The 25,863-nt window shown below is 39.8% G+C and overlaps 3 protein-coding genes and 1 non-coding gene across 6 annotated transcripts; 2 read left to right on the forward strand and 2 right to left on the reverse strand.

The window, feature by feature from the left end:
• Window positions 1-746: 746 nt before the first annotated feature.
• On the reverse strand, window positions 747-5,991 carry LOC148329860 (urokinase-type plasminogen activator-like). The gene is made up of 11 exons (XM_088304850.1): window positions 5,747-5,991; window positions 5,403-5,493; window positions 5,272-5,326; window positions 4,605-4,755; window positions 4,443-4,525; window positions 4,329-4,367; window positions 4,073-4,253; window positions 3,824-3,969; window positions 3,609-3,749; window positions 2,517-2,665; window positions 747-2,150 (listed from the first exon to the last, which is right to left on the reverse strand). The coding sequence occupies exons 1-11, from the start codon at window positions 5,884-5,886 to the stop codon at window positions 1,956-1,958; spliced, it is 1,371 nt and encodes a 456-aa protein (XP_088160976.1). The 5' UTR covers window positions 5,887-5,991; the 3' UTR covers window positions 747-1,955.
• trnaa-ugc (transfer RNA alanine (anticodon UGC)) lies at window positions 2,327-2,398 on the reverse strand. Its single transcript has one exon. It is a non-coding gene; the product is annotated as a tRNA-Ala (tRNA).
• Window positions 5,992-7,465: 1,474 nt separating the features above from the next.
• On the forward strand, window positions 7,466-14,727 carry LOC148329862 (inhibitor of nuclear factor kappa-B kinase subunit alpha-like). Of its 3 annotated transcripts, none has more exons than XR_015845028.1 (22): window positions 7,466-7,727; window positions 8,064-8,177; window positions 8,538-8,632; window positions 8,698-8,815; window positions 8,897-8,966; window positions 9,042-9,130; window positions 9,214-9,303; window positions 9,403-9,527; window positions 9,827-9,934; window positions 10,009-10,144; window positions 10,230-10,430; window positions 10,562-10,664; window positions 10,769-10,892; window positions 11,712-11,863; window positions 12,419-12,480; window positions 12,553-12,662; window positions 12,743-12,792; window positions 12,970-13,078; window positions 13,159-13,284; window positions 13,432-13,475; window positions 13,642-13,741; window positions 14,272-14,727. XR_015845028.1 is itself a non-coding variant. In XM_088304379.1 (22 exons), the coding sequence occupies exons 2-22, from the start codon at window positions 8,073-8,075 to the stop codon at window positions 14,350-14,352; spliced, it is 2,220 nt and encodes a 739-aa protein (XP_088160505.1). In that variant the 5' UTR covers window positions 7,466-7,727; window positions 8,064-8,072; the 3' UTR covers window positions 14,353-14,727. The 3 variants fall into 3 exon arrangements, 2 of the variants coding, with proteins under 2 accessions (XP_088160505.1, XP_088160506.1); XM_088304379.1 differs by having other exon boundaries at window positions 13,159-13,306; XM_088304380.1 differs by having other exon boundaries at window positions 8,067-8,177; window positions 13,159-13,306.
• A 406-nt stretch (window positions 14,728-15,133) lies between these two features.
• On the forward strand, window positions 15,134-21,463 carry erlin1 (ER lipid raft associated 1). Its single transcript, XM_088305486.1, has 12 exons — window positions 15,134-15,299; window positions 16,667-16,792; window positions 18,202-18,283; window positions 18,490-18,536; window positions 19,184-19,245; window positions 19,361-19,486; window positions 19,566-19,639; window positions 20,397-20,455; window positions 20,578-20,669; window positions 20,785-20,874; window positions 20,965-21,044; window positions 21,241-21,463. Exons 2-12 carry the CDS (start codon window positions 16,683-16,685, stop codon window positions 21,388-21,390), a joined length of 972 nt encoding a protein of 323 aa, XP_088161612.1. The 5' UTR covers window positions 15,134-15,299; window positions 16,667-16,682; the 3' UTR covers window positions 21,391-21,463.
• Window positions 21,464-25,863: the final 4,400 nt, after the last annotated feature.

The following is a 25,863-nucleotide window of genomic DNA, read 5'->3' on the forward strand; positions in this document are numbered from 1 at the left end:
TTTGGAACCTCACATTGAATTCCGTGCATATGTAATAAATGCATTGCAGGTGGTGTTATTGGTGCATTCAAATTGGCCGCATTCGGAATGAGTGACTTCCTGCAAGTATTGCTGGAATGGTGACACTCTCAACGTGTGCCGAGGAAACCAGAGACGTCGCAGGCAAAAACAGCAGTATTTATACCCTGGAAACTGTTACGACCACAGTGCCTGTAGCTCGGCGTGTGTGTGCGTCGGTGTGCTCGTGTGTGTGTAAATGTGTGGGGGTGTGAACAAGAGACTGGAGAGACGAAACACTCGTGGTCCACCTGGTTGAAGAGGCTCTCGTCTACTCTTCTTGAACGGACAGCATTGATATACTCCATCTAATCTATTACAAGAGCTCTTCAAATGGCGGCCATTGCGAAGATAAAAAAAGGTGCAGGAAACCACATCACACTGAGAGCTTTCAAGGGGCTCTTCTCATCTGAAGATAAGGTCACTTAAATATTACATCTATTTTTGTATGATGCAATAGAGCAATGACCCGTGAACAGTCGCTGGTCTCATTGACTGATCGTAATTATATTTAGCGTTTTTTTGATGTACTATTGAGTATTTTGTTCTTTACAATAAAAGCCTGTGGTTCTTGAAGATTTTGCACAAGAACCACCTAAAAAAATTACTCAGTTCTCCAAGTGTCATCACCAACATTAAAATACAGTAGCGTTGTAGACCCACGTAGTCATCAAACACAAGACTGAGGCTTTATTCCTAAAAACGTTTATTTAATAGTACTGTAAACCTTGAAAATAAAACAATGATCTATTTAAAATGTATTTAATAAAAAAACGGAAGGTGAATAAAAGCTCAGGTAAAATTCTGAAAAGGTTAAATACAACTTGTCTGTACTTTGGCAGTGACTTTTTCACACTGCAGGTACCAGGTGTGGGCAAACTACGGCCCGGGGGCCACATGCGGCCTTGTTGAACGTTTTAATCCGGCCCGCCGAACTTGAAAAAAATTATATGGATAACCCTTGTTAATGTTTTAGTTTCTAAACAATGTGGTGTGTCAAAGACAGATATTTTGTTGTCATGCTTTTGTTCATTTTCATTTAAAATTAAATCTACACCACCACACTTAGCAATATGTCATAGAGCTGGACGCATGCACTATGCCTCTTGACATTAGTTTCTATTTCAATTGACTACCATTGAGACATTTCTAACTGATTTATTGTGGTCTCCATTTTTTTCTACATAAAAAAAAGAAGATATTTCAATTTCTGTACCCTCTGCACACTTCCATGAAAGGGAAGTAACCGTCTCACCCCCGCTCTGATGATGAAGCATCGGGAGTAAACTTGAGTGGGAAGTGGGGGATCTAACCTGAAAGCTTGCAGCTGCGAGGCAACCAATCTTTGACCATGATCTATGCTAACCTCCTCTTTGGAAATGTCCTTCCAGGGGAGTGAGACTCGAACTCTTACTGCATCTCAAAGCCATGTATGGTTTGAGGCACAGTAATAAAGTAAACACATTTGTGTGACTAGTTGAGGTGTGTGTAGGTGGACAAGCTATGGTTGTGATTGGCCCCAGTTGTGCGGTTGTAAACTATTTTGGCTTGGAATTTGCTGTTACACAAAAAAAGACCTTTTAAAATATTTACATTTCAATTTGTTAAAATGATTGAGGGACAGAAAATGCATACGGGACATGAAATGATACAAAACAAATCTGTTACATGTGTAAAAAAATAATAACAAAATGTATGTAAAGCTGTTGTACATTCAATACAATAAATACAATAAAAATATTCCTTTCATGTGCAGTAAATGCCCATTAGCTGCCACTCCGTGCACAGTGCAAACAATAAAATGCGCAAATCACCCAGCACGCAGAGCCTTCACCTGTGCTGCCAAATATTCCTTTTAGAATTTAATTTGACCACAAGGGTCTCTCTGTCACCCACTTTCATTTTGGGGGGTACATGACACCTACAGTATACTGCGGTAGTTTTGTTTTCTCTGCAATCCATCTGTTGTATTTGGTGAGATGAGTATAAACCCCCGGATTATTCTCCTTAGCGCAGCCAATGCCCCAGCTCACAACCCCAAACTGAAAGAGCCGACCGGAGGCTTCACATACAAGTGGACCACCAGAGTCGCCCTGAGAGGAGAAGACGTCAATCAGTGATTCATGCACAGAGTGAGATGTACATCCATTCATGGTCCACCTAAATATCTTCATCAAAGATTACACCTTTTCAAAGTGTCATACATTTTAATCTCACCTAAAAGCCCGATGAGGACAAATAACACAGAATATCAAAGTATAACAAAATGTGGAGATGCCGGGGATTGAACCCGGGGCCTCATACATGCAAAGCATGCGCTCTACCACTGAGCTACATCCCCGCGTGGCCTGACATTCCAACAGGATATTCTGGTATTACTCGTATGCCCTCTAGCGGCAGCATTGGTCACAGCAATGACAGCATTGAAGTGAGGAAAATCGGTCGACGGACTCGCTCACCTTGCAGGCGTCCTCGCTCCAATTGGGTGCCGCAGCACAGAACATGTTGTCAGTGAGCAGATTCGCATATGTGGAATCTTTTTGACAGTGAGACCGGGAGAGAATATTCACACGGGCCTCCTTCAAGTACTGAGAAAACTGCATCGCCCCTGCAGACAAAACTTCTGTTAGAATCGTGGAAAAAATGCTACTGTACAGGATTTTGTGTTCATTTTTTGTGCATATTTTGTTCAAATTTACAATGTGTTGAAAAAGTTATAAATATATTTATATTGTGCAATAAGCATCTTAGATAATGGATGGATTAGTATTTACATTGTGTGGGAGGGTTCAAACTGTTAAAATATTTTCTATCTCTAGTGACACAATGCAGGGGTGTCAAACTCAAATACGCAGCGGGCCGAAAAGTAAAACTTAAACAAAGCCAGCGTTTAATTTTGTAAAAACAATCTCAATGCTGATTTTTTTATTGAAAATGTTTATATCAATATTTTTTTGTTTTTAAAATGACTACTATCATTTTGAATGTTACTATTATCATATAGAACGTAAAATGGTATAGTAGTCATTTGGTATAGTCTCAAATATAATTACACTGCGGGCCAAATTTGGCCCGCGGGCCAGAGTTTGACACCTAGCACGTCTTCCACAGCAGTTCTGAGGCTGAGGGCTTGAATCCTTTCGGGCAGTGGTCCCCAATCAAAATATTTGCAATTGACGCCTGTCAAGGTGCTAATTATCTTGGTGGCCTTATGCAAATATTAGTGAAATGAGTAACGATACCAAGAACGAAGCCAGCTCGTCACACATGAAACAACCAAAGTCAACTACAATACAATACAACTTTCTAGGATAGACGCCAGCTCACCGAGGCCCATAATGAGGATAAGCGCAATAAATGGTTGCTTACTGTTTGTACTTTGTGTCAAAGACATTTTTACACCATGTTTCTTTTCCCACATATAAAATCGACTTTGTTGCTGAAACTATATCAACAGTATATTGTTTTACCATGACTGTAGTGGAAAAATCTACCAGGTTTCCCCCAATACTTTTGCCTCCAGATTGTTTGTTGAGCATTGTTGTAGCTACCGGATTTCTCTCTGCCAAATCCTGCGATGACGCACTGAAAGCCAACAGGAAGTTGAGTGTGAGGTGGAGGAAGACAAACCGTGCGAACGGATTCCGATCGCACGGCACATCGCCCATCACTGCTTTTGATCTTCAACAAGGCTGAAAAGACAAAGTAAAAGTTTCCATAGAGTGCACACAGACAACTTTTTATTTAAAGCCTTTCTTGTGCTCACCTATGTCGTTGTTGTAGTTGCTCTCATTGTATGCTTGGTGGAGGATCATTTTTTCCACAGTGAATTTCTGCTCGTTGACCTCATCCGTTTCATTGATGGCACTCTTCCCCAGGAACACAGACAAACGCTGGAGGTTGGTCTCTTCACTGAACCCAACACAGACACATTGTCCAAAATGAGTCAGAGCTTTTCTCAAATGAGAATTGCAGTAGAGGAAACGATAACACGCAGTTGCGCGTTTGGCCGCACCCGTCAGAGAAGCAATGCGCAGCCGTGAGAACCCAGCATGGCGCGATGAGTGAGCCAGCGCAAAAGAACTTGTGGCGCTGATGAAAAATAGCGGCGACCCACGGTTGCGACCGGGCGCTTGTGAACGACCCGCCCACAATTTTGTGCATCCTTCGCTCCGATTTCTCGCCACATGTCAGTTCTGCAAAGGACGGCGAGGGAGGGAATCATCAGTACCGGTGCGTCATTGTGACAAATTAGTGTCCGACGACATGACCTGTATCCACAGAAGCGAGCGGCTTTACTGTTGCGGAACCTGCAAGGCAACATGACCAACCTTAGAAAGTGCAAATCAAACTGAGAAGAAGTTTTTATTCTTTCAATCTCTTACATTTGGGAACATCACAGAATTCTCTCACGACTCTCTTCCCTCTTTTGACGCGACACCACGGCTTCAGGCTTTGGTCGGGATTCCTGGAAATGAAACATTGCAGTGGTGAATGCAACCTTGGTATCATGAAGTAATTATTGAGCCAAGTAAATTCATGCCTACCTGCAATATCTGTGATTCCCGATTCCAGATGAGGCGCCCCAGGGGTTTCTGAACCTGTTCCAGTTAAGACACTGGCGCTCATTTGTCGTTTTGGAAATAATTCCTCTGTAGCTGCTCCCGTCGCCTGACCAACACCCCTCTAAAGCATCAACTTTGAAAAGAGAGAAAAATTAGGAAGGAATCCACACATAACATATAACCAAAGTACATACTGCATTTTGCGGACTATGAGGCGCACCCGCATAAAAGCCGCAGCAACTCTTTATAAAAAAAATAAAATAAAATAAGATTTTAAAAAAAATAAAACATTTATATATATATATGGATATAAGTCGTTTTCTATGTTGAAAAAAAGTGTTATTTACTGCATGTCCAGAACGATTTTGTTGGTGAATGCACATAAAGATACATGAACAGATTGTTAAAACGCTGCCTTTTAACACGGCAGCAACTTTGCTAATTAAATCCGCACAAACCCAAGACAAAAAAAAAAAAAATCACAAATTATTTAGCGTATTTCCTGAACTATAGAGCGCCTCCTACTGGTGAAAGAAAAATCCACAGAAAAGCCACACCGTTGTATTTGTTACATGGTTCAAAATCTAGGAAAAAGTAGCGGCTTTCAGTCGGGAAAATACGGTATACAGGTGAAGAACAGTGAGCTCACCTTGATGCGAGCGTGTATGGCTTGGTGACCTCTTAGGCCACGTCTTTGAAAATGCCTAAAAAAGATTTGAAATAAAAATGTGGCTCAATTTGCAAGAACAAAATGAAATCTTGCATTTGAAATGTACTTACAACTTGAATATCGGCAACTGCAACAATACACAGGATGACTAAGAGGTTCATCTTTACTTCTGCTTTTGTGATATTTTGGTCCGGACACCAACTAGAAAAAAAACAAGGAATAGAAAATATCAACACGGAATGCCCTTATAGGGAGATTATCTGATGAGATTATTAGGAAAGACGGTGAAGATAAGGTGAATATCAAAACATTTTCTCTTAACAGAACATTTTCAATGTTATGAAAATATACAATTGCATGGTCAGAACTGTACTTTTGCTTCACTAATACAAGATTAAACAAACATGGCTTTGTCGACATAAAAGATTAGGAAGTATCGATGGGATATGCATACCTTTCTGTTGCAAGACTTTTTTTTTCCCTCCACGTGTCTTGTTTCTTGCTGCGCTTGAGTGCTGATGTCTCCCCAGCTTCCCTCCCATTTATAAACGTAGAAGCCGGGAGGAGGAGTTGAATGCGAGGCCCACGAAACATCAGTCACACGAAACAGCTGATCATCACATTTTGGCTTTGGCAAGTTGCTCATGACGTGTGACATCAGCACGGTCGAATAGAAGAAGTATATCCAAAATTGGTCATGAAACAGTCAGGCACCCACGTTTTTTTGTCAAGATGAGCGCGCTCACACAATGTCAATTTACATGACGGACATTCATTTATCAACGTGGGCTAGTTATTGACAACTGCTCCTTATAATTTTAGGTTTATAGCAAATGCATTAATATACTGTAGTACATCCAAGTAAAATACGATTTAGTGCAAGATGAATGATGATAAAATCCAACCCAAAAGACTGAATGCTTAATTTAAAGGTAGCGGTTAGATGTCACATTATGCTTAATAACTAATTTTAATTAAATTATTTGTCAATGGCACGCCCACAAAATGCTCACATACAAACTGACAAACGCATGCGTCCGTTTGCACATGAATACAATTATAAGGCAAATCTCAAAGTGCTGTAAAATTAAATCAATTGCATTTTATATTAATAATGAAAAAAATAATAACATTTTGTTTGTAAGATTGCTGCGGTATATACATTACTGCTGAGGGGGTTTTGTCTTTGAAATCCCCCTCCAATACACTACCTCATACATGACGACTTTATTAGTCACATTTCCGCTTCTCTTGATCGTTAGTCTATTAGGGATGACTACGGAACATGCTACCGGCAAATCATGGCCAAGGCAGGAAGCGGGAAACATTAACAGGAACAAGAAGGAAAAAACATTCATTTACTTATTGTTTTAAGTTGTTGCATATCGGTCAGTCTTTTCAGAGTGACATGTGCTCAAATGTACTCATTTATGGAAGCAATATTTTTTTTTTCAGGAATAATGATTAAACAATGTGTAAAAAGCCCAAAGATGAAGAGAAGTCATAAAAGAAAATGTCTAGTTTCTGCACTTCTGCTACGTAGCAGTGGTGCTAATATTACATAATGGACTACGTTGTCTGAAACACCATCATTCAGAAACATCCACGTCATCCCCCATGGGTGTAACACCCTACCGAAATGTCATGTCACTTCTACATTTCCTATTAAGACAGTGGCTTTGACATTATCTTGCAGCATCTTATAGGTTTCTGAAAGAGCAACAAACTGCTGATTTCAGCAAGACAAAAATAGGGTGTGTGAAGTGTACCATTATACTTGATCCTTAGTGTGGATATGATGGATTTACAGAATACGGATGGATGGATAGGTGGATCATTTTAAACAAGCGTTTAAAGTCGGTCAAATGATTCACTGCAAAGGTAAGCGGAAAAATTCTAAATGGCAAAAAGAAAACTAACAACATACTGCAGCTAAAGTCGAGTATATGGCGCCCTCTGCAGACCAAATATAAAACTTACCATATTGAATGAGACTTTTCATGGAACAGGCTCGATAACGTTGAGAAAAAGAAATTGGCTGCAAAGCATTCTTGACTCAAAAAAATGTTAATGCTGGCAAAGGAAGTTACTGGTCGCCTACAACAACTGCCTTCCATTTCCCTTCTTGTAAATGGATCTTCTCACGCATGCGCAGATGATCGTAAGGGTTGCCATTACTTTCACTTTGTTCGGAACTCCCTGTTGGATCCATTTATCCTCACCGACAGCAAAAATACATTAAAAAATATCTCCGGCGACAAGCGCGAAAGACTCCGGACGCGGGCGGTTTTGTTACTTTAAGACTTGGTCGTAAACACTGACGACAAAAGTGGACCGTCATTAATAGTTAGCTAACTTGGAAGGCTACGAACTTGCACACGGTTAAAATGTGACCCGAAAAAGCCATGGCATAGCAAAATCGACGTTTTAAATAGGTAAGAAGAATTACACCGTATCTACGAGTAGGACTCTCTCCACTGATGATGTCTTCTTGTCTACTGACAGACAGTTCTGTAATAACTACTGGCTTATAAGTGTTAGCTGTGTATAGCAAAACGCATCATGTAAAAAAAAAAAAAAATAATTCTCACCTAAAACACTTTTAATACCAACATGTTAATGACTGGACTGTTGAAAGAATGTGCAACAATATTATGGTGCTAAAAGTAACAGTATGGAATCAAATTTTGTGTTATTTTATTTCTTGTAAACATCGTCTCGTGTCAAAAGTGTAAAGGACAAACCCAGCAATGTACTTGCTGTGTCTTCAGCAGGTTACAATGGAGCGGGCTTCAATCAAACAGAACCAGCTGTGCGGACCATGGGAGATGAAGGAGAGGCTCGGGATGGGAGGATTTGGGCATGTCTACCTCTACCAGAATCATGTAAGTGCTATTGTTAGCTGAATAACATTTCTAATAATCACTGTGATGTCAGTCAAACTGGGGAAGGTCACAAAAGGCTCAGTATTTGCCATCAAAGTCATAAACTTTTCAAAGGTGCAATTTTTAATTGAAATAAATATATACAACTTTTATTTCTTAGTATTATGATGTCAATCTTAAAAATATACAGATTTTCGAGTAAATATAATTTTTTTACGAGATCATCACATAAATCTCATACTGTTACATATTTTTTCTTTTCCCCTTACAGTGTAACATTGCTAAGGACTACAAAGAGGTCAGAACGCTTCATTATTTTTGCTCGTAAGTGATGTGTTATTATTTTTATGTGTTGAGCAGAAGTCGGGAGAGAAGTTGGCTGTGAAAATCTGCCGTCTGGAACTGAGCTCCAAGAGCAAGGAACGTTGGGGCAGAGAGATCCAGATCATGAAAAAGTAAACATGGATAATCTGTACAGTACGAAAAAGAGATTATTTACCGTGGTATATATCCGTTTCAGGTTGAACCACGTGAATGTTGTTCAGGCCAGCGAAGTTCCTGAAGAATTGAGCTTGATTGCTCTGAATGACCTACCGCTGCTCGCTATGGAGTACTGCTCGGGAGGAGACCTACGCAAAGTAGTTATGACTAAGTGTTTTTGCAAGGCTTGAAACGTCTAATTGTCACTACATCAATATATTTCCTTAAAACGTGCTTAGGTTCTCAGTAAACCAGAAAATTGTTGCGGGTTGAAGGAGAGTGAAGTGCTCGCCCTGCTCCGTGACATCGGTAAGATTTTTTGCTGTAAAAGCCTTCAATGTGATGATGTAGTTTAATCCGTTTTAATTTTTTTTTTTTTGACAGGATGCGGTATCGAGTACCTTCATGAAAATAAGATCATACATAGAGACCTGAAGCCAGAAAATATAGTTCTGCAAGAGATCAGTGGCAAGGTAAACCACAATCTTTGTAATGTTCTAATTACCATTATCATACTGGTTTCTTGTGCACTTTCTCATTTTTTGTTTTCCTCCAGCTTGTCCATAAAATTATCGATCTCGGTTACGCAAAAGATCTTGACCAGGGCAGTGTCTGTACGTCATTTGTTGGAACTCTCCAATATCTTGTAAGGGCACAAATTGTATGTTATTATGTTGTGTAGCCTATTTTATTTTATTTTCAAATCAAAACCAATCTTGAAGTGCTGCTATATTGTGTGTTCTAGGCTCCAGAGCTGTTTGAAAGTAAACCTTACACGGTAACTGTGGACTATTGGAGTTTTGGAACAGTGATCTTTGAATGCACGTGTGGCTTTCGCCCGTTTCTACACCACATGCAGCCCGTACAGTGGTGGGTTTGACAAATGCGCTGAAAAAAATTAAGCGACCCCAAAAATTAGATAAATAAAAAATGACAATATTTATATTTGTAATTTAGAAATTATATTGTCAGTAGTTTATAGAATAAAACTAAAATGTTGTAGTCTCCTGAAATATCTTTAATTAAAATGTGCTTGTCAAAATGAAGCCATTTTCCTCCTCTGCTATAATAAAAGTTGTTCAAATTTGAGCTAGGCTGTGCTCGAAAAGTGTTTGAATTTGACTACGAATGTTTACAGTGTTTGTGTAATGTTTGTGCCTTTGTAATAGGACAAGCCAAGTTAGGAATAAAGGTGCCAAAGACATCATGGCAGTGGAGGACATGAATGGCGAAGTTCGATTTTCAACACATCTTCCATATCCCAATAACCTCAGCAGGTAGAGACAAAAGCAAGAGTGATTAGTATCTCATTTTATGCTAATTTAAAATCTCTGCTTGTGTTTGTGTTCAGGACCTTACTGGCGCCAGTAGAGAATTTGCTGCAGATGTTGTTACTGTGGGACCCCTCGGCACGTGGCGGAGGGGTGGATCCAGTTACAAATAAGGCAAACTGTTACCGAACCCTCCGGAATATTCTGAACATGAAGGTCAATAAAAACAACAGTCTTGCAAACGCTCAGTCATATATTTGCTGAAGATATGAAGATATTAATTCCCAGATTTAACGGTCAGGTGATCCATGTTTTGGACATGACGTCAGCCCAGCTGCACTCTTTGATCCTGGAGGCCGAAGAGAGTTTACACTCCTTGCAACTACGTCTGGAGACACAAACGCAAACACACATATCACCTCTGAATCAAGAATTGCTGTTAGAGACGGGAATCTCCCTCGACCCACGCCGACCTCCTGCGCACTGTCTGCCAGACGGTTTGGTACGTGATGCGTACACAGATGTGAATTTGCATTCAATGATCTTCTTGCAGCGCCTCAGACCTAACTGGTGTCAGAACTTTGCAATACGTCCACACCGTGTGCCTTAATATTTGTTGTTCTGTTCTATCAGAGAGGTTGGGACTCCTTCATCGTCTTTCTGTTTGATAAGAGCCTATCCAAGTATTCAGGACCACTCACCGCCCGACCCCTGCCTGAGAGTGTCAATTTTATAGGTAAGAATTTTACTTTCAGGCTTTCAGATATGGACTCGTTGGGCTCGGTTCCCATATAAAATAAGTAATTTTGAAATGCTGGGAACAAACGTTTTTTTTTGTAGTCCGAGAAACGAAGACACAGCTCCCGCTGGCTGCATTGAGGAAGGTGTGGGGGGAAGCAGTCAGCTACATTTGTGGCCTAAAAGAGGATTACACCCGCCTTTACCAGGGACAAAGGGCTGCCATGTAAGTGAACTTCCGTTATTGCAATTTGATTGCTCATTCACAAAAGTGGGAACCAGTTGGAGGCAAGAGCATTATTCATGAATTAATCCTTATCCGGATAAATGTTCCCCAAAGAAAATAAACCTTTATTGACTTCACTGGTAATTTTGAAGTTGCTGTGAATGTTTTTTCGAGTGTAAAAACAAAATGCTTAAGTCGTAGATCTCTGGCATTCATCATGTCTTCTCTCCTGAAAAGTAAAAAAAAAAATTGTGTCCAGACATATTTTTTAGGTAAAGAGAAGTTCTCTTACCTTGCTAACAGTTGTGACTGACGTTTCAGCCGGTGTGGCGTTTCAAAAACTGTTGATGTGGCGGGAAAACTTTCAAAGTAAAATTCCCTGACCCCAGACGTTCTTTACCGGCGGCACAGGGGTGGAGAACCGACACAGACTAGTCGGAGAATTTTCTCATTTTAATAGTCTTACCTTGACAATGCAAATGCAAAGGTGTGGCTCATGCCTATCACTTATTTTCACTGACATCCAAGTATAAAAATAACTTAACCATGGCTTCATTGGCAGTGTTACTGCTTTGAATGATGGTGCATCTTGTGAAAAAGTGTTGCACAAAAACCAGGGGAAGAACAAAACGTAACTCGACTTAATCCAACGATGCTGGTGTTTGCTGTGTTCTTGTGGGATGTCATGCGTGAAACGTTTTGCGAACCAAACAAACAGCGATTTCACCGTATGTACTTCATTGCATTTAGCTTCGGAAAGGGCAAGCTGGGAGCTGTACCTGCTCCTAAAAAACATTCCTTTCCTTTGTTTGTGCGTAGGCTGAGTCTGCTGCGTTACAACACCAACTTAACACGCTACAAGAACCTGCTCTTCTGCCAGTCACAGCAGCTGCAAGCCAAGCTGGCTTTCTTCAAAAGCAGCATTCAGCAGGACTTGGAGCAATACGCCAAGCAGAGACACACAGGCATTTGTGAGTGTCTCTCCTTTGGTCCTATTCCATTCATGCATCCATCCATGTACATGCGGTTGATAGAGAAAGTCTACACACCCGTGTTCAAATGCCGTTTTTTTGTGGTTTAAAAAAAAAAAAAAAAAATTGTTATCGTCCCATGACACCAACGTTGAACTTTTTGCCATAATTCCAAAAAGTATGTCTAACGCAAACACAATGCTGTTAATCGCCAAAAGAACAACATACCTAAAGTAATTTGGGGATCAAGATGAAAATAAGCATACGGCTGAATTTTATTTGGGGTTAATCAGAGCCACTTGAAATTGTGAGGGTGTGCGCTATTGTGCAGCCACTTTTTTGTGTTGTTTATTTTTACTAACCATCTTGGAAAAATTCAAAAGTAAATAAATTGAGATGTATAGTTTCTAAGTCACTTTAACGATGGAAAAGTTTTTTTTTTTTAATGATTTGGTCTGTTTTTCTTGTTTTCCATCACCAAAACCTCAGACTGAAACGTAGTTGTTTAAAATGCTTCCCTCAGTAAATGATCTGCTTTTGTGTATTTATGGAAAGCTTCAGAGAAGATGCTGAGGACATGGCATGAAAATGAAGCAAAGGCCGATGGTTTTACAAAGGTCGGACAAAATGTAATAATGGCGCCCTTCCATTCGGGAATTCACACATTTAACAACTATTTCCTGCTGCAGGTTGCTGATGTCGGATATCTGGATGAAGAGATAGTTGCGCTTCATTCTGAAATTGTGGAATTGCAGCGGAGTCCATTTTTGAGGCGACAAGGAGACTTAATGGAGCAGCTGTCAGTATATTTGTGATGATGCAACAATCATATCAGTGCTGTGTGGTACATATTCAGTAACTTCCTGTGCTTTTCCACAGTGAGGGAAAAGCTATTGAACTCTACAAGCAACTAAAAGCTAAATGCAAAAGTTAGTGAAGATCTTCACATTTTTCATTATAAATATGGGTACATTTATAAATGTACCGTCATTAAGGAGATAAGCGTGTCACTTATTTCCCCGTAGTTCTTTTAAAAAGGTGACTTAATATATGCCCCCCCCCCATCACTATTTGTGATACTAAAATATTTTTGTTTGTTCGTACAGGCCCCGACCCACCGCACGGTTACAGTGACAGCTCGAGCATGGTGAAGGCCATCCTACAAATGGTTCAGAACCAAGACCGAGTGCTGAAAGACTTGTACACTCACCTTAGGTAATTCATTCACGAGCAACCAATCAAAGTGCAGCATGATTGTTGTGTCGTTCTACTGATCCTCGTGTCTCACTCTGCAGTACAATTCTGGTGTGTAAGCAACGCATCGTTGATTTGTTCCCCAAGCTGGAAAAGGCAGTCGAGAGCATCAAGACGGCGGAGGCTGCCGTCATGCAGATGCAAACAAAGCGGCAGAAAGAATTCTGGTACCTTCTTAAGATTGCCTGTGTGAGTAATAATAATAAGTAAAGCAAATGGAAATAATATCAAGTAGCCAAGTTATTTTAAGAGTTTGAAGAAAAACTGAAAATCAGTAATGCTGTTTTTGAAATATTGTGCGTTTGTGTCTTAAGGCCCAGAACGATTCACAGATCTGCGTTCGGCCATCCAGTGATAGGTAACGTGTTTGAATTCAAAAGCCTCATATTGCAAAATAAGTCAAATTGATCGTTTGTACAAAAATCACAACTCTTGTGTATATTTTTTGTTTTGTTGATTATGTAGCAAAAGACAAAAAAAAATTTGAAATTCAACGAACAAACTTTTTTTTTTTCTTCTTGCAGTGAAACCGTTTCTCAATTATTAGATGACAACTGGCGTTATCTGAGTAAACTCAATTCCTTGCTGCAGGATGCCAGCCATGAGAGGGAGAAAAGTATGATGGTATGTTATCCAGAGCGTTGTTTCAGGTCATTCGGGTTGGATACGAACAAACACAAGAAGCACACCGACCAATTGAGTGCATCGCAACTCCTCCCGCGTGACACTACACAGCCCATCAAATTATTTTGAGTAGTTTTACAAGTCGAGCAAGTTTGTGTCTAAATCTTATTTCTTTATTGCCACATTTTTTATGTCGTGATCCTCGCTTGTTTACATGTTAGCTCCTGTCACGTTATAGTTAGAACCAATTGAACACATTTTTGTGAAATTGAATAATATTCTTGCAGCATCCTGGATGTTGGGAATCATAATAATGGATTTGTACTTTTCTGCCACGTGGTGGCGTGTTTTCCCTTGTAATTCTCTCACTGAAGTTCAGTAAACGCTGTGTCATTTACATCGCGGTTCAGTGCATTTTAGCAGTTTTAAGATAAGTAAACCTTTTAAAGTCCTCTATTAACAAAACCTACAGCGATGTGTTCATATAAAAAGTTAGTGAAATGACATATGCTGTCTCATTCTGTCTTCAGGATCAAGACTGGAGTTGGATCCCGAATGGTGCACCAAAACCCAACCAAAATGCTTCGAGCGGCCAACCAAAAACTCAATGAGTCAACGATACATTATTGGTGCCTTACAACATGTATGTTGCTTGGGAGAATCATGTATTATACACGGACTTTATGTTAAAGCCTGTGAGCAATTATATAAGATGTGTTTTTTGTTTGTTTTGAAGTGTGTTACATATTTATTTTACAAGTGAAAATGATTTGAGTGAAATATTACCAAGTGATATAACAACGTCTTCAATGGCTTTGTGTGCCAAATGCACTTACACAGCATACTCTGCACACAATTTGGGGTTAACATAAGGAAACCGCTTTGACATTTATGTATTGAAAATATTTTGCTTTTTTGCATTTGACACAAATACAGTATATTTTCTGCACTTTGGGACATGATAGCATTGGAATAAAATCCATCAATCTCTAGTTCACTGTGCTGACCTCAGAGGAGTGTGGTTTAATAATTATGTGAATGAAACAATAACTGTAGTTAAAATATAATTTGAAGCCAATCATACAACTATGAGATGAAAAACAAAACTGAATTTAATTTGTTGGTGGTGCCCTGTGTGTGTGTGTATATATATATATATATATATATATAATTGTGTGTGTTTTGTTTTTAATGCTATACTGTACTACTTGGGGTGTGGCACGTGGCCTCAATCTCTGTAGACGTATATATATTTTTTAATTGAGAGATATAATTGAATAATTATTTATAAACCTTTCGGTTAACACTTGCGCCTTCTGAACTACTGCTTTGGAAAGTTGGCCGCGATGATGATACTTGGGTAGATACATTTTTAGGTGGTACTTTGGTGTACAAACTTTCACCACAACTACCTTTCACTTCTGGAAGCGAAAATAATTCAGACAGTCCGTGAATGCAGCACTGCACCTAGTCAAAATCCTAAAGTGTGGGAGGCGGTTGAGGGGGCTGAGTTGAGCCGTTGAATGAACACCAGGAGAGGTGACTGTCCGAGATCGTGGTAATTTCATTTTTCTACTCATTATTATATACTCGCAATTAGTTACACGCGTTTTAGAGCGTTATTCCCGAACAGGTTACGCCTTGCTAAGTGGCTAGCGCACGTTATCAACCCGCCCCCGGTAGTGAAGCATAGCTACACGGCTAACGGTGGCTAACAAACGTCGTCTGTTTGCCAGCTACGCGTCTGTCTGTTGCCTTTTTAAATGTTTCTTCATGGTCACGAAGAATGCTTTTGTTTGATGATATTCGTTCAGCGGAACGCATTCCGTCTTTATGCCCGTCGGTGAGCTAATGTTTGTTTTAGCTGTGTATTAATTGTCACCTGTCACTGTAAAATTAGCCGTCGCGACAGTTGTGTGGACGTTTTCACGTTTATTGGCTTTGTTGCGGTCAACGCATTTAAAGTGAGAGTGTTCTGTGGCTGTGGTCTTGACTAACATGATTGTGCTTATTTTATTTTGTCAAACTGTTACAATGACGGACTAAAATAACTTTTAGTGCGACCTGCTATTCCAAATAACGAGACAAGGGGTGTTTAATTGTTGCAATGCATTGAGCATATTTCCAGAGTCATTGTGTATAGCTGGATGTTGCCCATGAAACATGAAATAATTTGGTTGTTACAGGATAAAACCCTTGAGATATATCATATCGTTTAATACTTGGGAGACGTCGTAGTGAATGAATGCCTAAAAAGCAAAACAAGAAACAACGGTATATACATAAAATACATTCCAACAAAACACCATGACTTACAGTAGACCAGTGTTTCACAACATTTATTGAGCCAAGCCACATAAATTACATTAGATTCTTTTCACGGTACACCACCGCAAATTTACTTCCACGGTATGATAATATGGGTCAGTTTACCTAAACACTAAAGTTGAAACATTTGCAGGAATTGAGGACAGACACAGAGAGAGATCTATAATTGTACATTTTGGACCAATTAAGTGAACTTGGATTATTTCCTGCAGTACACTTGATGTCTCTCCAGGCATACTAACGCCACTACAGCAGACATTATCATCAAACCTAAATGGCCAATGGAAAATGCTTCATAAGTGTACAAATAAATACCTTTAGCGCGTAACTGTCAAAGATCAATGCGCATGATCACCAAGTACGTTGAAAGTAATGACAAGAACAACAACAGATATAAATGAAAACATGAACAGTCTATTTGATTTCGCTCATGTCAGTTGGTGAGTTATTTACCATAACTTTTATTTTACACCGATTCCTGTTTGGCTGCACTCCATTGAATTGCTTGTAATAAAAAGGCAACAAAGCAGCTACGTGCTATTTTCTATACCTGTTTCAGCATTTTCAAATGTGCAAATGATGGCCGTCTGTCTGCAGGTGAGAGCCAGTGAGGATGATGCCGCATGTCGGAGCTGTGTTTGCAGCAATAGCAGGTGTGACGGCTGTCCTGCTGCACTCCTCCATTCACAAAATAGAGGAAGGCCACCTTGCTGTCTACTACAGGTATTTGTCAACACTGTCCCTTTAGAGTTTAGATCAAGTTTATTATTGTGTTATAGCTCTCATGAATCACTCATACATTATATTGTCTGGTTTTTTTTCACCAAATACCACCTGAGAACATACACGGCTCTCCAAGTACCACCTTAATGACCAAACATAGAATACAGAAGTATAGTAAGCCTGTAGTCTGGATTGTTTATTAAAAGAGGTTTTATTCCGAAAAATAGAATTTTACTGTCTGCCACTTTAACACTATGCACAGTTTAAACATTAAAACTGCACTTAAATATGGGGAAATAAAAACTAACTTAAATTATCCAGGTAGAATATATTGTACATAAGTTGCATACAAATTGTACCCAAATAAATGTTTGCAATCATCAAAAAAAAGACTAATTGCAAATGTATTGTACTTCAAAGTTAAATACAATTGAACTGTGCATAACAAATATACCACACAATACATATTTATTTATATAGCGCAATTTGAACATTTAATTCAGTGATTTGTTGCATATCACTAGAGGGAGCCTGTAACCACTAGTACTAGTAGTACTAATACTAGTATCATACACTTTGAGTATCACTGTCCTAAAGTCAAATTCCCCACAAGTGGAACAATTTGGATTTCAGCAGATATCATTTGGAAAAACCTTGTCCCTAAAAATCAAAGAGTGCGAGACGTTAACAAATTAGCAATATATAAGCATACTAAGTAGTTAACCCCTCAAGCGTGGTGACTTTCTTTGGCTTTTTGTGTGTTTTTTTGTCCATCACTGATTCCATTGCTGAAGCATACCAGAAATAGCTCAGCATAAAAAATGTGCTGATAACTATCCATTGATTTTGTCAAGGACTTTTGGCCACTGGTAACTGGACCCTACCCGAGCAGAATGTAGAGGAGCGGTGGGTTACAGCCTCATAAAATAATTTTTATGACCAGAAAAGCTTTCCAACAAACTGTTCCCCTTTCCCTTTTTGTTGCATGTCAGTCATGTGTCTTTAGATGGGGAGTGTTTTTCCTTTGTTTTAGTTGTATTATTTCATTTCATTTCTCTCTTTAATGCTTAAATAACTGTTGAGTGGGAACTAAAATGTTACCTAAAATATAATCTTTACAGTTAAAGAAGCATTTTATGGTGGTTGTCTAAGTTTTAGCTTGACGCTGCATTTTTTCCGATCTGAAAATTTGTTAGGAAAGAAAAAAGTTAACTGGCCTCACAGATGGGGTTAGACTGCGCTTAAAAGTTTTCCATCCGACATTCCGTGTGAAAACCTTTCGCTTTGTGCCCTCCAGGCGATTTCCTTTTTTTTCCACACCTCCTTCCTTGTAATCGCCAGATAATCAGCAATTATGAAATTATTCCACATGCTTCTTCTTATTCTCCTTTTTTTTTAAATTTCTTTAGGGGTGGGGCTTTGCTGACAGGTCCCAATAGTCCTGGATATCACATCATGCTGCCTTTCATTACCACATACAGATCAGTCCAGGTAATCTCTTCTGGCATCCGTCTCACAAGAATGAGGAAGTTCGAATTAAAAGTGTGTTTCAACATACACACACACACAAAAAAAAAACAGGAACCTGTAATATGCGTTTACGAAGAGTTGTTTCTTCATCTTAACATTCAACATAAAGTGGAAAAAAACATATTGCAGTTGTTGTCAGTATTTTTTTTGTATTCTTGGGATTTCAGACTACACTTCAGACTGATGAGATCAAGAATGTACCTTGTGGAACCAGGTAAAAAAAAGACACTATTTTATTTTTTGTTTCTTTTTCCTCAATAACTTCTATGCAACTGAAAAAAAAAAAAGGATCGCTATAGAATAATGTCAAAGAACTCTGAGAATAAAATAAAAAGGATTTCAAGAATAACATTCATGTACGATCGGTGTGGAAGGAAGTCATCAAGTGCCCACTTCGCAGATCACTCTCGCCAACTTGACGTAATCCGCCCGGGGAGGTCTGCTTCGAGTTCCTAAAAAAACTTACTTTGCGCGCATCAACCTCATGCATCCAAATCCAACAAATTTGTTTTTCCTTCCACCTCGTCAAGGACTGTGCACCTCTCATATGCACAATTTGAAGGGAATGAGAAGAGCCGCTTCTCTTAGCACAAAATCAAGTGGCTTGTGTTCACGCCCACAACGTCGCACAATGCCCTTTTTAAGGTGTGCCATTCTGCAGGTGTCCGTGAATATACCAAAACAGCCTTGCCTTACTCATGCAGAATTAGACTGCGACTTGTGCTAGACTTAGCCGGGAATAGAACCTAGCCGGAATCTTGTATTTTTCCTCAGACTACTGCCATGTTTTAGTTTTCAAAGTGGCCATAATACTCCTTTTGTTGTTCAGAGCTGTTGACGTATTTTGTATCCCCTCGATAGTGGCGGTGTGATGATCTATTTTGACCGAATCGAGGTTGTCAACATGCTGGTCTCCTCAGCAGGTACAACATGTCCAGAACAAATCACAACCGTTCTATTTCTTTTGTTTTATTGAACTGTTGTCGGCTGCATGGCATTACAATCGTCTCACGGTTTGTCTTCCTGATGTGCTTCTAGTGGTGGACATAGTGAGGAACTACACGGCCGACTATGACAAAACTCTGATTTTCAACAAGATTCACCACGAATTAAACCAGTTCTGCAGTGTGCACACACTGCAGGAGGTCTACATAGAGCTCTTTGGTTCGTCATCATGTCAAGTTGAAATAGGGAGGGATCATGTCATGTGCAATCGATTAAATAGAGTGTTTTTGTTGCATAGATATAATTGATGAAAACCTGAAGACTGCCTTGCAGAAAGATCTTAATGTGATGGCCCCTGGACTTACCATACAGGTACCGTTTGTTTTCGATTTGCCACTTGGCGACTACGGTCCGACACAAGTTGAATGCACGTTTGTTTGTCAGCATGGTCTGTCCCGTTCAGTCTTCTCTCTCTGCGATGTATTCCTTGCCGAGGAGATGCCGGCCAGTTCCATGTGGGAGCAAACCTCCTCGTGGTTGTCGCATTGTTAGGCAAACGATATGGTCTGCTAAAATAAAAAAGCCATTGTGACAACGCTGTGCTAGTGCACACAGGCGCAGACAACAAGCGGTATCGACGAAGAGCAATTATCGCAGAGGGAATGAAAGCCCTCTTATAAATGTTCATACGGCCCAACGTCATGGCTAAAATGCTGTCAATAAATCAAAACACTGAATTCAAACCAAAACAAACAAAAAACATCCGAAGTTGTTTATCTTTCTACTGTATGTGATTAGTATCAGTTTCCATGGTTCCAATTCCACTCAGTCATTTTTTTTCCTTATCTGTGTGTTAACTGTTTTCTTTGCATACAAAAATGACCCAACCTTTCCACTCTCATCAGTATCTCTATTCTGTGCATCTGTGAATTATTTTTGCATTTTCCTTCCTCGTAACATTAGCGGTGTTAAGTGCCATCAGACTTGTCCATAATCTGTATATTCGCCCCTCACACTGGTCCTATACATTTAACATGACAATCATAAGTCACCACATAATGTAAGAAAATAATTTGTGGTGGTTTCAAGTGCTTTTTCTTTCTCCTTGCTCTAACTCGACCGGATGCAGGCTGTCCGCGTAACCAAGCCAAAGATCCCAGAGTCTATCAGGAGGAACTTTGAACTCATGTGAGTTTGACCTCAAGTTGCTCTGTATCATTTATATCTTGCTCATGACCTACCGAGTGAGTTCAACAGCACGGAGACGCAAGTGTAGTACGTGTAAGACTGGATGTGTTGTGTACGCGTAGGGAAGCAGAGAAGACCCGGCTCCTAATTACCGCTCAGACCCAGAAGGTGGTGGAAAAGGAGGCGGAGACTGAGAGGAAGAAAGCCATTATCGGTAAATGCATTTTTGCTGCTGGTTTAATTTGCACACTCGTCTATTCCATTCGTCACTAATCCCACCTGCTGTGTTTTGCTTTTTTTTGCGTCCGTGTGTGCGTGTGTGTGTGTAGAGGCGCAAAAAGTGGCTCAAGTAGCTGAGATCCAATTCCAGCAGAAAGTGATGGAGAAAGAGACAGAGAAGAGGATCTCAGAAATCGAGGGTCAGCTGCCTTGCTTCAATCACGCATCTCTTGGGAAAGATATTTATTCATTCTTGTTCTGTGTCATGTTGTGTCTTATGTCTCATCCAGATGCCGCCTTTCTGGCCAGGGAGAAGGCCAGGGCAGATGCACAATATTACACCGCTGCCAAGTTTGCTGAAGCAAACCAGGTATAAGACATTGTATACACACGCACACACACCCCCACGTGCGCTGTAGTATACACTTTTTGGCACGCCCAGTCGTAATGTTCTTAAAGGGTTGTCTGTGCTTTCACTGTTTCAGTCACCACAGTGTCAAGTTGAACTTTATACACAAGTGAAATTCTGATTATGTGGCTTAACAATCACATTTGCTGTCTTGCAGCTGAAGTTAACCCCCGAGTACCTGGAGCTGATGAAGTACCAAGCCATAGCGACCAATAGTAAGATCTACTTCGGCCAGGACATCCCCAACATGTTCGTGGAGGGAAACCTCGGCTCGCTCAAAGCCGAACAAAGTCACAAGGCACCCTAACAGGACTTGGTGAAATCTTAAAAGTGCCGTTTGCGTTGAGTCTTAAAACAGCAAAGAGATTTGTGTGTGGGGGGGGTGGCGGGGGGTTTGAGGTGATTCAAAAGCGGAAGGAAGAAGGTAATGAAAGGGATTTTGTTTTTTTCTTTTTGGAGTGGAGGGGGGGAATAAGGGTGAGAATGAGAAGCCTACTAAAAGCTTATCTGCCTGTAAGACGACAGCAAGGAGTCGCTTTAATTTGCTCGCTTAAGTTTTTTTTTTTTTTACATGCTTTTGGCTAACCTCCTTGTATGCAAAGATGATGATTGTTGACGCGGCCTATCTGGACTGGAATGCAGCGGGTGACACTAATTAGAAACAAGAGGGGATTTGTTTTTTGTGTGAGGGAGTGGCAAATGAGTCATTTTTTATTTCTTTCGGGTCACGTTGGGCATTTCTCGGTTGTGGGTCAAACAGTGCACGGTGGCGTTTTGCCAGCTGCTAAAAGAAAGTGGACTTGAAAATTCTAATGAGAACTCAAACCTCGTTCCACCGGAAGAGCTTCCTGTTCTTATTTGGTCCACCGGTTTGTCTTGTGGCTCGGTGCTGATGCTGAAAAGTAGTGCCTGCTCATATCTGCCAACGCTTTCTGCTTCGAGCTTATTGAGATATCTCAGGAAAATTACAATTTGTCAGATACTCACAAGGACTTCTTTTCTAAGATTGATACTGGATCTGAATGCAAATCCCTTTCAAGTTCACTTGGGTTTGTGCTCAAGTTTAGAAAGTTGTGGGACTGTGACACGAGAAAATAAGCATGAAGGTTACACAAGCGCTGGACAGTCAGCGCATTGTGATGTTGCATACAAACTGCACATTGTCTCGGTCTTTGCCAAACAAATTAATGCTTGTAATAACACTATCATCCTTTTTTTTTTTGTGTAAAAATTCCGTTCATTAATAGTGCTTGTGCAGGGGCTAGTATGACCTTTTCTTCTTGGCTTTAAGGAAAATGCGAGTAAGCCAGACTTAACAATGGTGGTCAGTCACGCTGTGGTGCATCAGCACCGACATGAGCCAAGAGAAAGACACTACTTGTCTTCAGAGAGACATGTGCTGATGTTTACGTGACCGCCGATTGGCCGCACGCTTCCTCCGCTTGCTGTGGCGGCGGCTGCTGCTGCAAATAACCATGCAAATGAGGGGTATTAATCACTCAACATGATTTATTTGTTTCTTCTCGTTGAGATTTTGTACAATCTGTGAAATTCTCCCAAATTGTTTCTCCTTGTTTTTAAAGGGTTTATATGCAAAAAAAAATGTTTTGACAATGTTCTTAAATAAAGCCTATTTTGGTACCTCTGCATTGATGCATTCATGCATTGATTGACTGAATTATTCATTTTTGTCTTATGATTGATCAATCATATCAAATCTGTTTTTTCTGTCTCCACTATACAGCTCAGTCTACGAATGATGCCAGTGCGTCATAAGAGTTTAATTTAGATGGGAAAACATTAATTTGACCAATATAAAAGCATCTGAGTACCCGGAAAAGTGATCAAAGTTTGAACCCAAAATTCCTCCAGCTATAAGGCAGATGTGCTCACATGATAATTTCAACATTCAACATGCATGTCCAGATATGATTAATTGCTGACAAATGTTCTTTGTGATACCCATTATTCCCTTCACAATGCGGAAGTGTAGTTCCAATAGCTTCCAACAAAGGGAGCACTGACATCATAAATACTCAGCTATCGCTTAGAGCCCAAATGTCAAATTACGTATTTTAGCTACAACAAGACATAAATTCTGGTTTTCTGACACGTGACCTTTGTTTGTGGCCACGTGTGGATGAACGGACCAACGTGTGTGTCATGAGCACAATGTAAACGTATCATCAGCTCCGTGGTCCTGGAAGAGAGTCAGCTGGTCACACAGGAAGCACTCAACATACGAGAGCATGTGAGACTCGGCTTCCTCTTAGTCATTGTGAAGGCCACGACCAGCTAAAAGGTCACTTTGATTAAGTACATTTAAGCCATTTTGTGGCACCACCAATTACACACATAAGGCACCTTTCGAGACGCCAAGGAGGCCCACAGAGGCCTCCATGAATAAATAACTGTATGATGGATATGTAAAGATATCTTTTGTTAAAGCATGCTAAAAACAAACTTGTTATTAGCGGTCCCTACTGGTGCAAGGTCGTCGATGTTCCAGTCGTAGGTCCCCTTCAACTTGGCACCACTGTTATTGTATATTTTCTAAAATAGTGAGGGTCTGACCGATTCCATTACATTTTTTCCAATATAAAAGCAAGATAAATAAACTTTGCTCATGCTAATATTGATGTTTACTCTGGCCATTTGAATGGGTGGTCTGGTTCTGTCAGGAAGTCAGGTCAAGTCCCTGTCTGCGAAGCCCACCCGAGTTTGGGCGGGGCTGCTGGTGTAAAGATCTGGAATGATCCTTTTATAAAACAGAAGAGTGATGGGGTGATTCACTTAATCATCATCGTCATCAGTGCAGTTCTGTGCTCTACTTGTTCTCCCTTACATTCCAATCCTGTGTGCTGGAGCTTCTCACTAATGCTAAAAACATTAACTTTTTTTCCCATTTCTTTTACTGCACATTCACACTGTTTTCCGACCATTAATCAACTCTTTGTCTTTCAACAATAGATTCTCACAAGCCACATTCAACCTATCACTACTCATTTTATTTATACGTGTTACTTTTGCTTCAGTCTGCATGAATCAACTCTTGCTTGTTACAGAGCATTTTTTGAGAACACTGGTGCCTTAACCTGCAAGTTTAATTTGATCCTGACCACTCTCCCAAATCAAAGCATTTTTGGCACAAATCACCTCTCTCATTGAAATGAATAGAAAAGGCCATTAATCCATTTCAGGCCCACAAAGACACCAAACCATAATCATAGTTTTGAAACAGCAGTAGTGATTTTATTTATTTTCATTTGAAATTTGCATTGATAAATGCTACTTCCGGTCTAAGCTATGCGCTTTTATTTTGAATGCAAACTTCCTGTTGAGTACAGTTCACACGTAAGGTATCTAAACGAAAAGTATGGCCAAGAGTTTTCAAATTGAGCCTCAAAAATGAACATTTCTTTTAATAACTCCCCCTCCGAAGAGGCAAAAGGTGTGTAAATAACTATATAAGTATTTTGTGTTTGTAAATATTCAGTGTTGAATGTGAAATGTTAGCTAAATGTTTGCGTGGGTTTTGAAATGTGTTTCAGTTCTTAGGGTGATTCGGTTCGAAGGTTACACGCTTATGGATAAATGTTGCCAAAAGAATAAACCACAAAAATCATCAGTAAAGTCTCATCCTTGTTCGGAGGGCATGCTACAGAGACATTCATCTAAAGAAGCCAATATGAACGGCAAAGCGCACGTACGTCTCCATTTAGACAGCGTTGTTTGTATTTTCACTCATGGAGGCAGCACTTCCACTTGCCAAAGAAACAATAGTAGGTGACCTTAGTGAAATATAGCACTGTATATCTTATTTCTTTGGCAACGGACAGTACATATTCTGCCTGGCAAGACGATCTTGTGCAAATGTGGGGCACGGACAGTATCTGAGTTATCTTGTTTATAGCTGCGAGATAGCTAAGATGTTGTTTTGCTTGTAAAATGTTTTGATGATGGCGACTGTTTTTATGATTTTGTCTCGAGTACATTTCTGTCTTCAAGCTATCCTGTTCCAAAATTGACCTACTTGTGTCAGCTTTGAAAGATGAGCTAATGCTTTATCATTAGAGTAGGACAAGCTGTCATGCTTAATCAGCCATTAGTTATTCTTACTTTTGTCAGTCTCATCTTAACTGTAAACGGTGGGGAAAAATGTGCGATCTTTTACCGAAAGTCACACTAACACAGAAATTAGAGTTGATTTAAAAATAAGTTGCTTCAGTGTTAGATGTGTACGGGGAACTGACCGTGCTAGTGAGTAAACCTAACACTACATGTGATTGTGTTCACTGCTTATTTCTCAATAGTTCTATTTGTTATTCCGAAAAGTCACACTGGGAAAATAAAGCAGTTAAACAATTTATTGAGCACGGGGTGGGTGGAAGCTGCACAAAGGATTGCAGATGTTTAAAAATAAACAAGCACATTAAAACTTCACCCAGAACCTCATTATTAAAAAAATGCATCAACTCAATACTTTTTAAAGTATTAGCAAATCACAATAACGGCAAATACATATACAGTACAGTAAATCTCCCTCACTTGACAGTTAAACATAGATAAACAAACAATAACGTTGCTGGTGTATTTCATTTACAAAAAAAAAAAAAGACGCTTATTTGGATTCACTATTAATTCTAACTCAAGAATAATTTTGACCATTTTATGGCTGAATAAGGTATGTATTTGACAGAAATTCTCTTGGTATATTCTAGAATTTCACCATTTTTGTTATTTTTAAGGATTATTGACTTATAACCTATAAAGAAGGTTA

The sequence above is a fragment of the Idiotropiscis lumnitzeri genome, chromosome 9 (genome assembly GCF_059441095.1).
Source record: "Idiotropiscis lumnitzeri isolate Australia: NSW breed Sydney's pygmy pipehorse chromosome 9, RoL_Ilum_1.0, whole genome shotgun sequence".
Taxonomy (NCBI): Eukaryota; Metazoa; Chordata; class Actinopteri; order Syngnathiformes; family Syngnathidae; genus Idiotropiscis; species Idiotropiscis lumnitzeri.

What these genes read in the sequence shown, in the direction of transcription:
- LOC148329860 (XM_088304850.1), bottom strand. Translation starts at nt 5,886, where the DNA reads ATGTTTCGTGGGCCTCGCATTCAACTCCTCCTCCCGGCTTCTACGTTT. An exon ending in CCATACACGCTCGCATCAAG is followed by an intron (nt 4,756 to 5,271) that starts GTGAGCTCACTG and finishes CTCTTTTCAAAG; the next exon opens with TTGATGCTTTAGAGGGGTGT. An exon ending in ATTTGGCAGAGAGAAATCCG is followed by an intron (nt 2,666 to 3,608) that starts GTAGCTACAACA and finishes TTTTGTCTGCAG; the next exon opens with GGGCGATGCAGTTTTCTCAG.
- LOC148329862 (XM_088304379.1), top strand. Translation starts at nt 8,073, where the DNA reads ATGGAGCGGGCTTCAATCAAACAGAACCAGCTGTGCGGACCATGGGAG. An exon ending in TTGGAACTCTCCAATATCTT is followed by an intron (nt 9,304 to 9,402) that starts GTAAGGGCACAA and finishes TGTGTGTTCTAG; the next exon opens with GCTCCAGAGCTGTTTGAAAG. An exon ending in GACTTGTACACTCACCTTAG is followed by an intron (nt 13,079 to 13,158) that starts GTAATTCATTCA and finishes CTCACTCTGCAG; the next exon opens with TACAATTCTGGTGTGTAAGC.
- erlin1 (XM_088305486.1), top strand. Translation starts at nt 16,683, where the DNA reads ATGATGCCGCATGTCGGAGCTGTGTTTGCAGCAATAGCAGGTGTGACG. An exon ending in AATGTACCTTGTGGAACCAG is followed by an intron (nt 18,537 to 19,183) that starts GTAAAAAAAAGA and finishes TCCCCTCGATAG; the next exon opens with TGGCGGTGTGATGATCTATT. An exon ending in CATGCTGGTCTCCTCAGCAG is followed by an intron (nt 19,246 to 19,360) that starts GTACAACATGTC and finishes ATGTGCTTCTAG; the next exon opens with TGGTGGACATAGTGAGGAAC.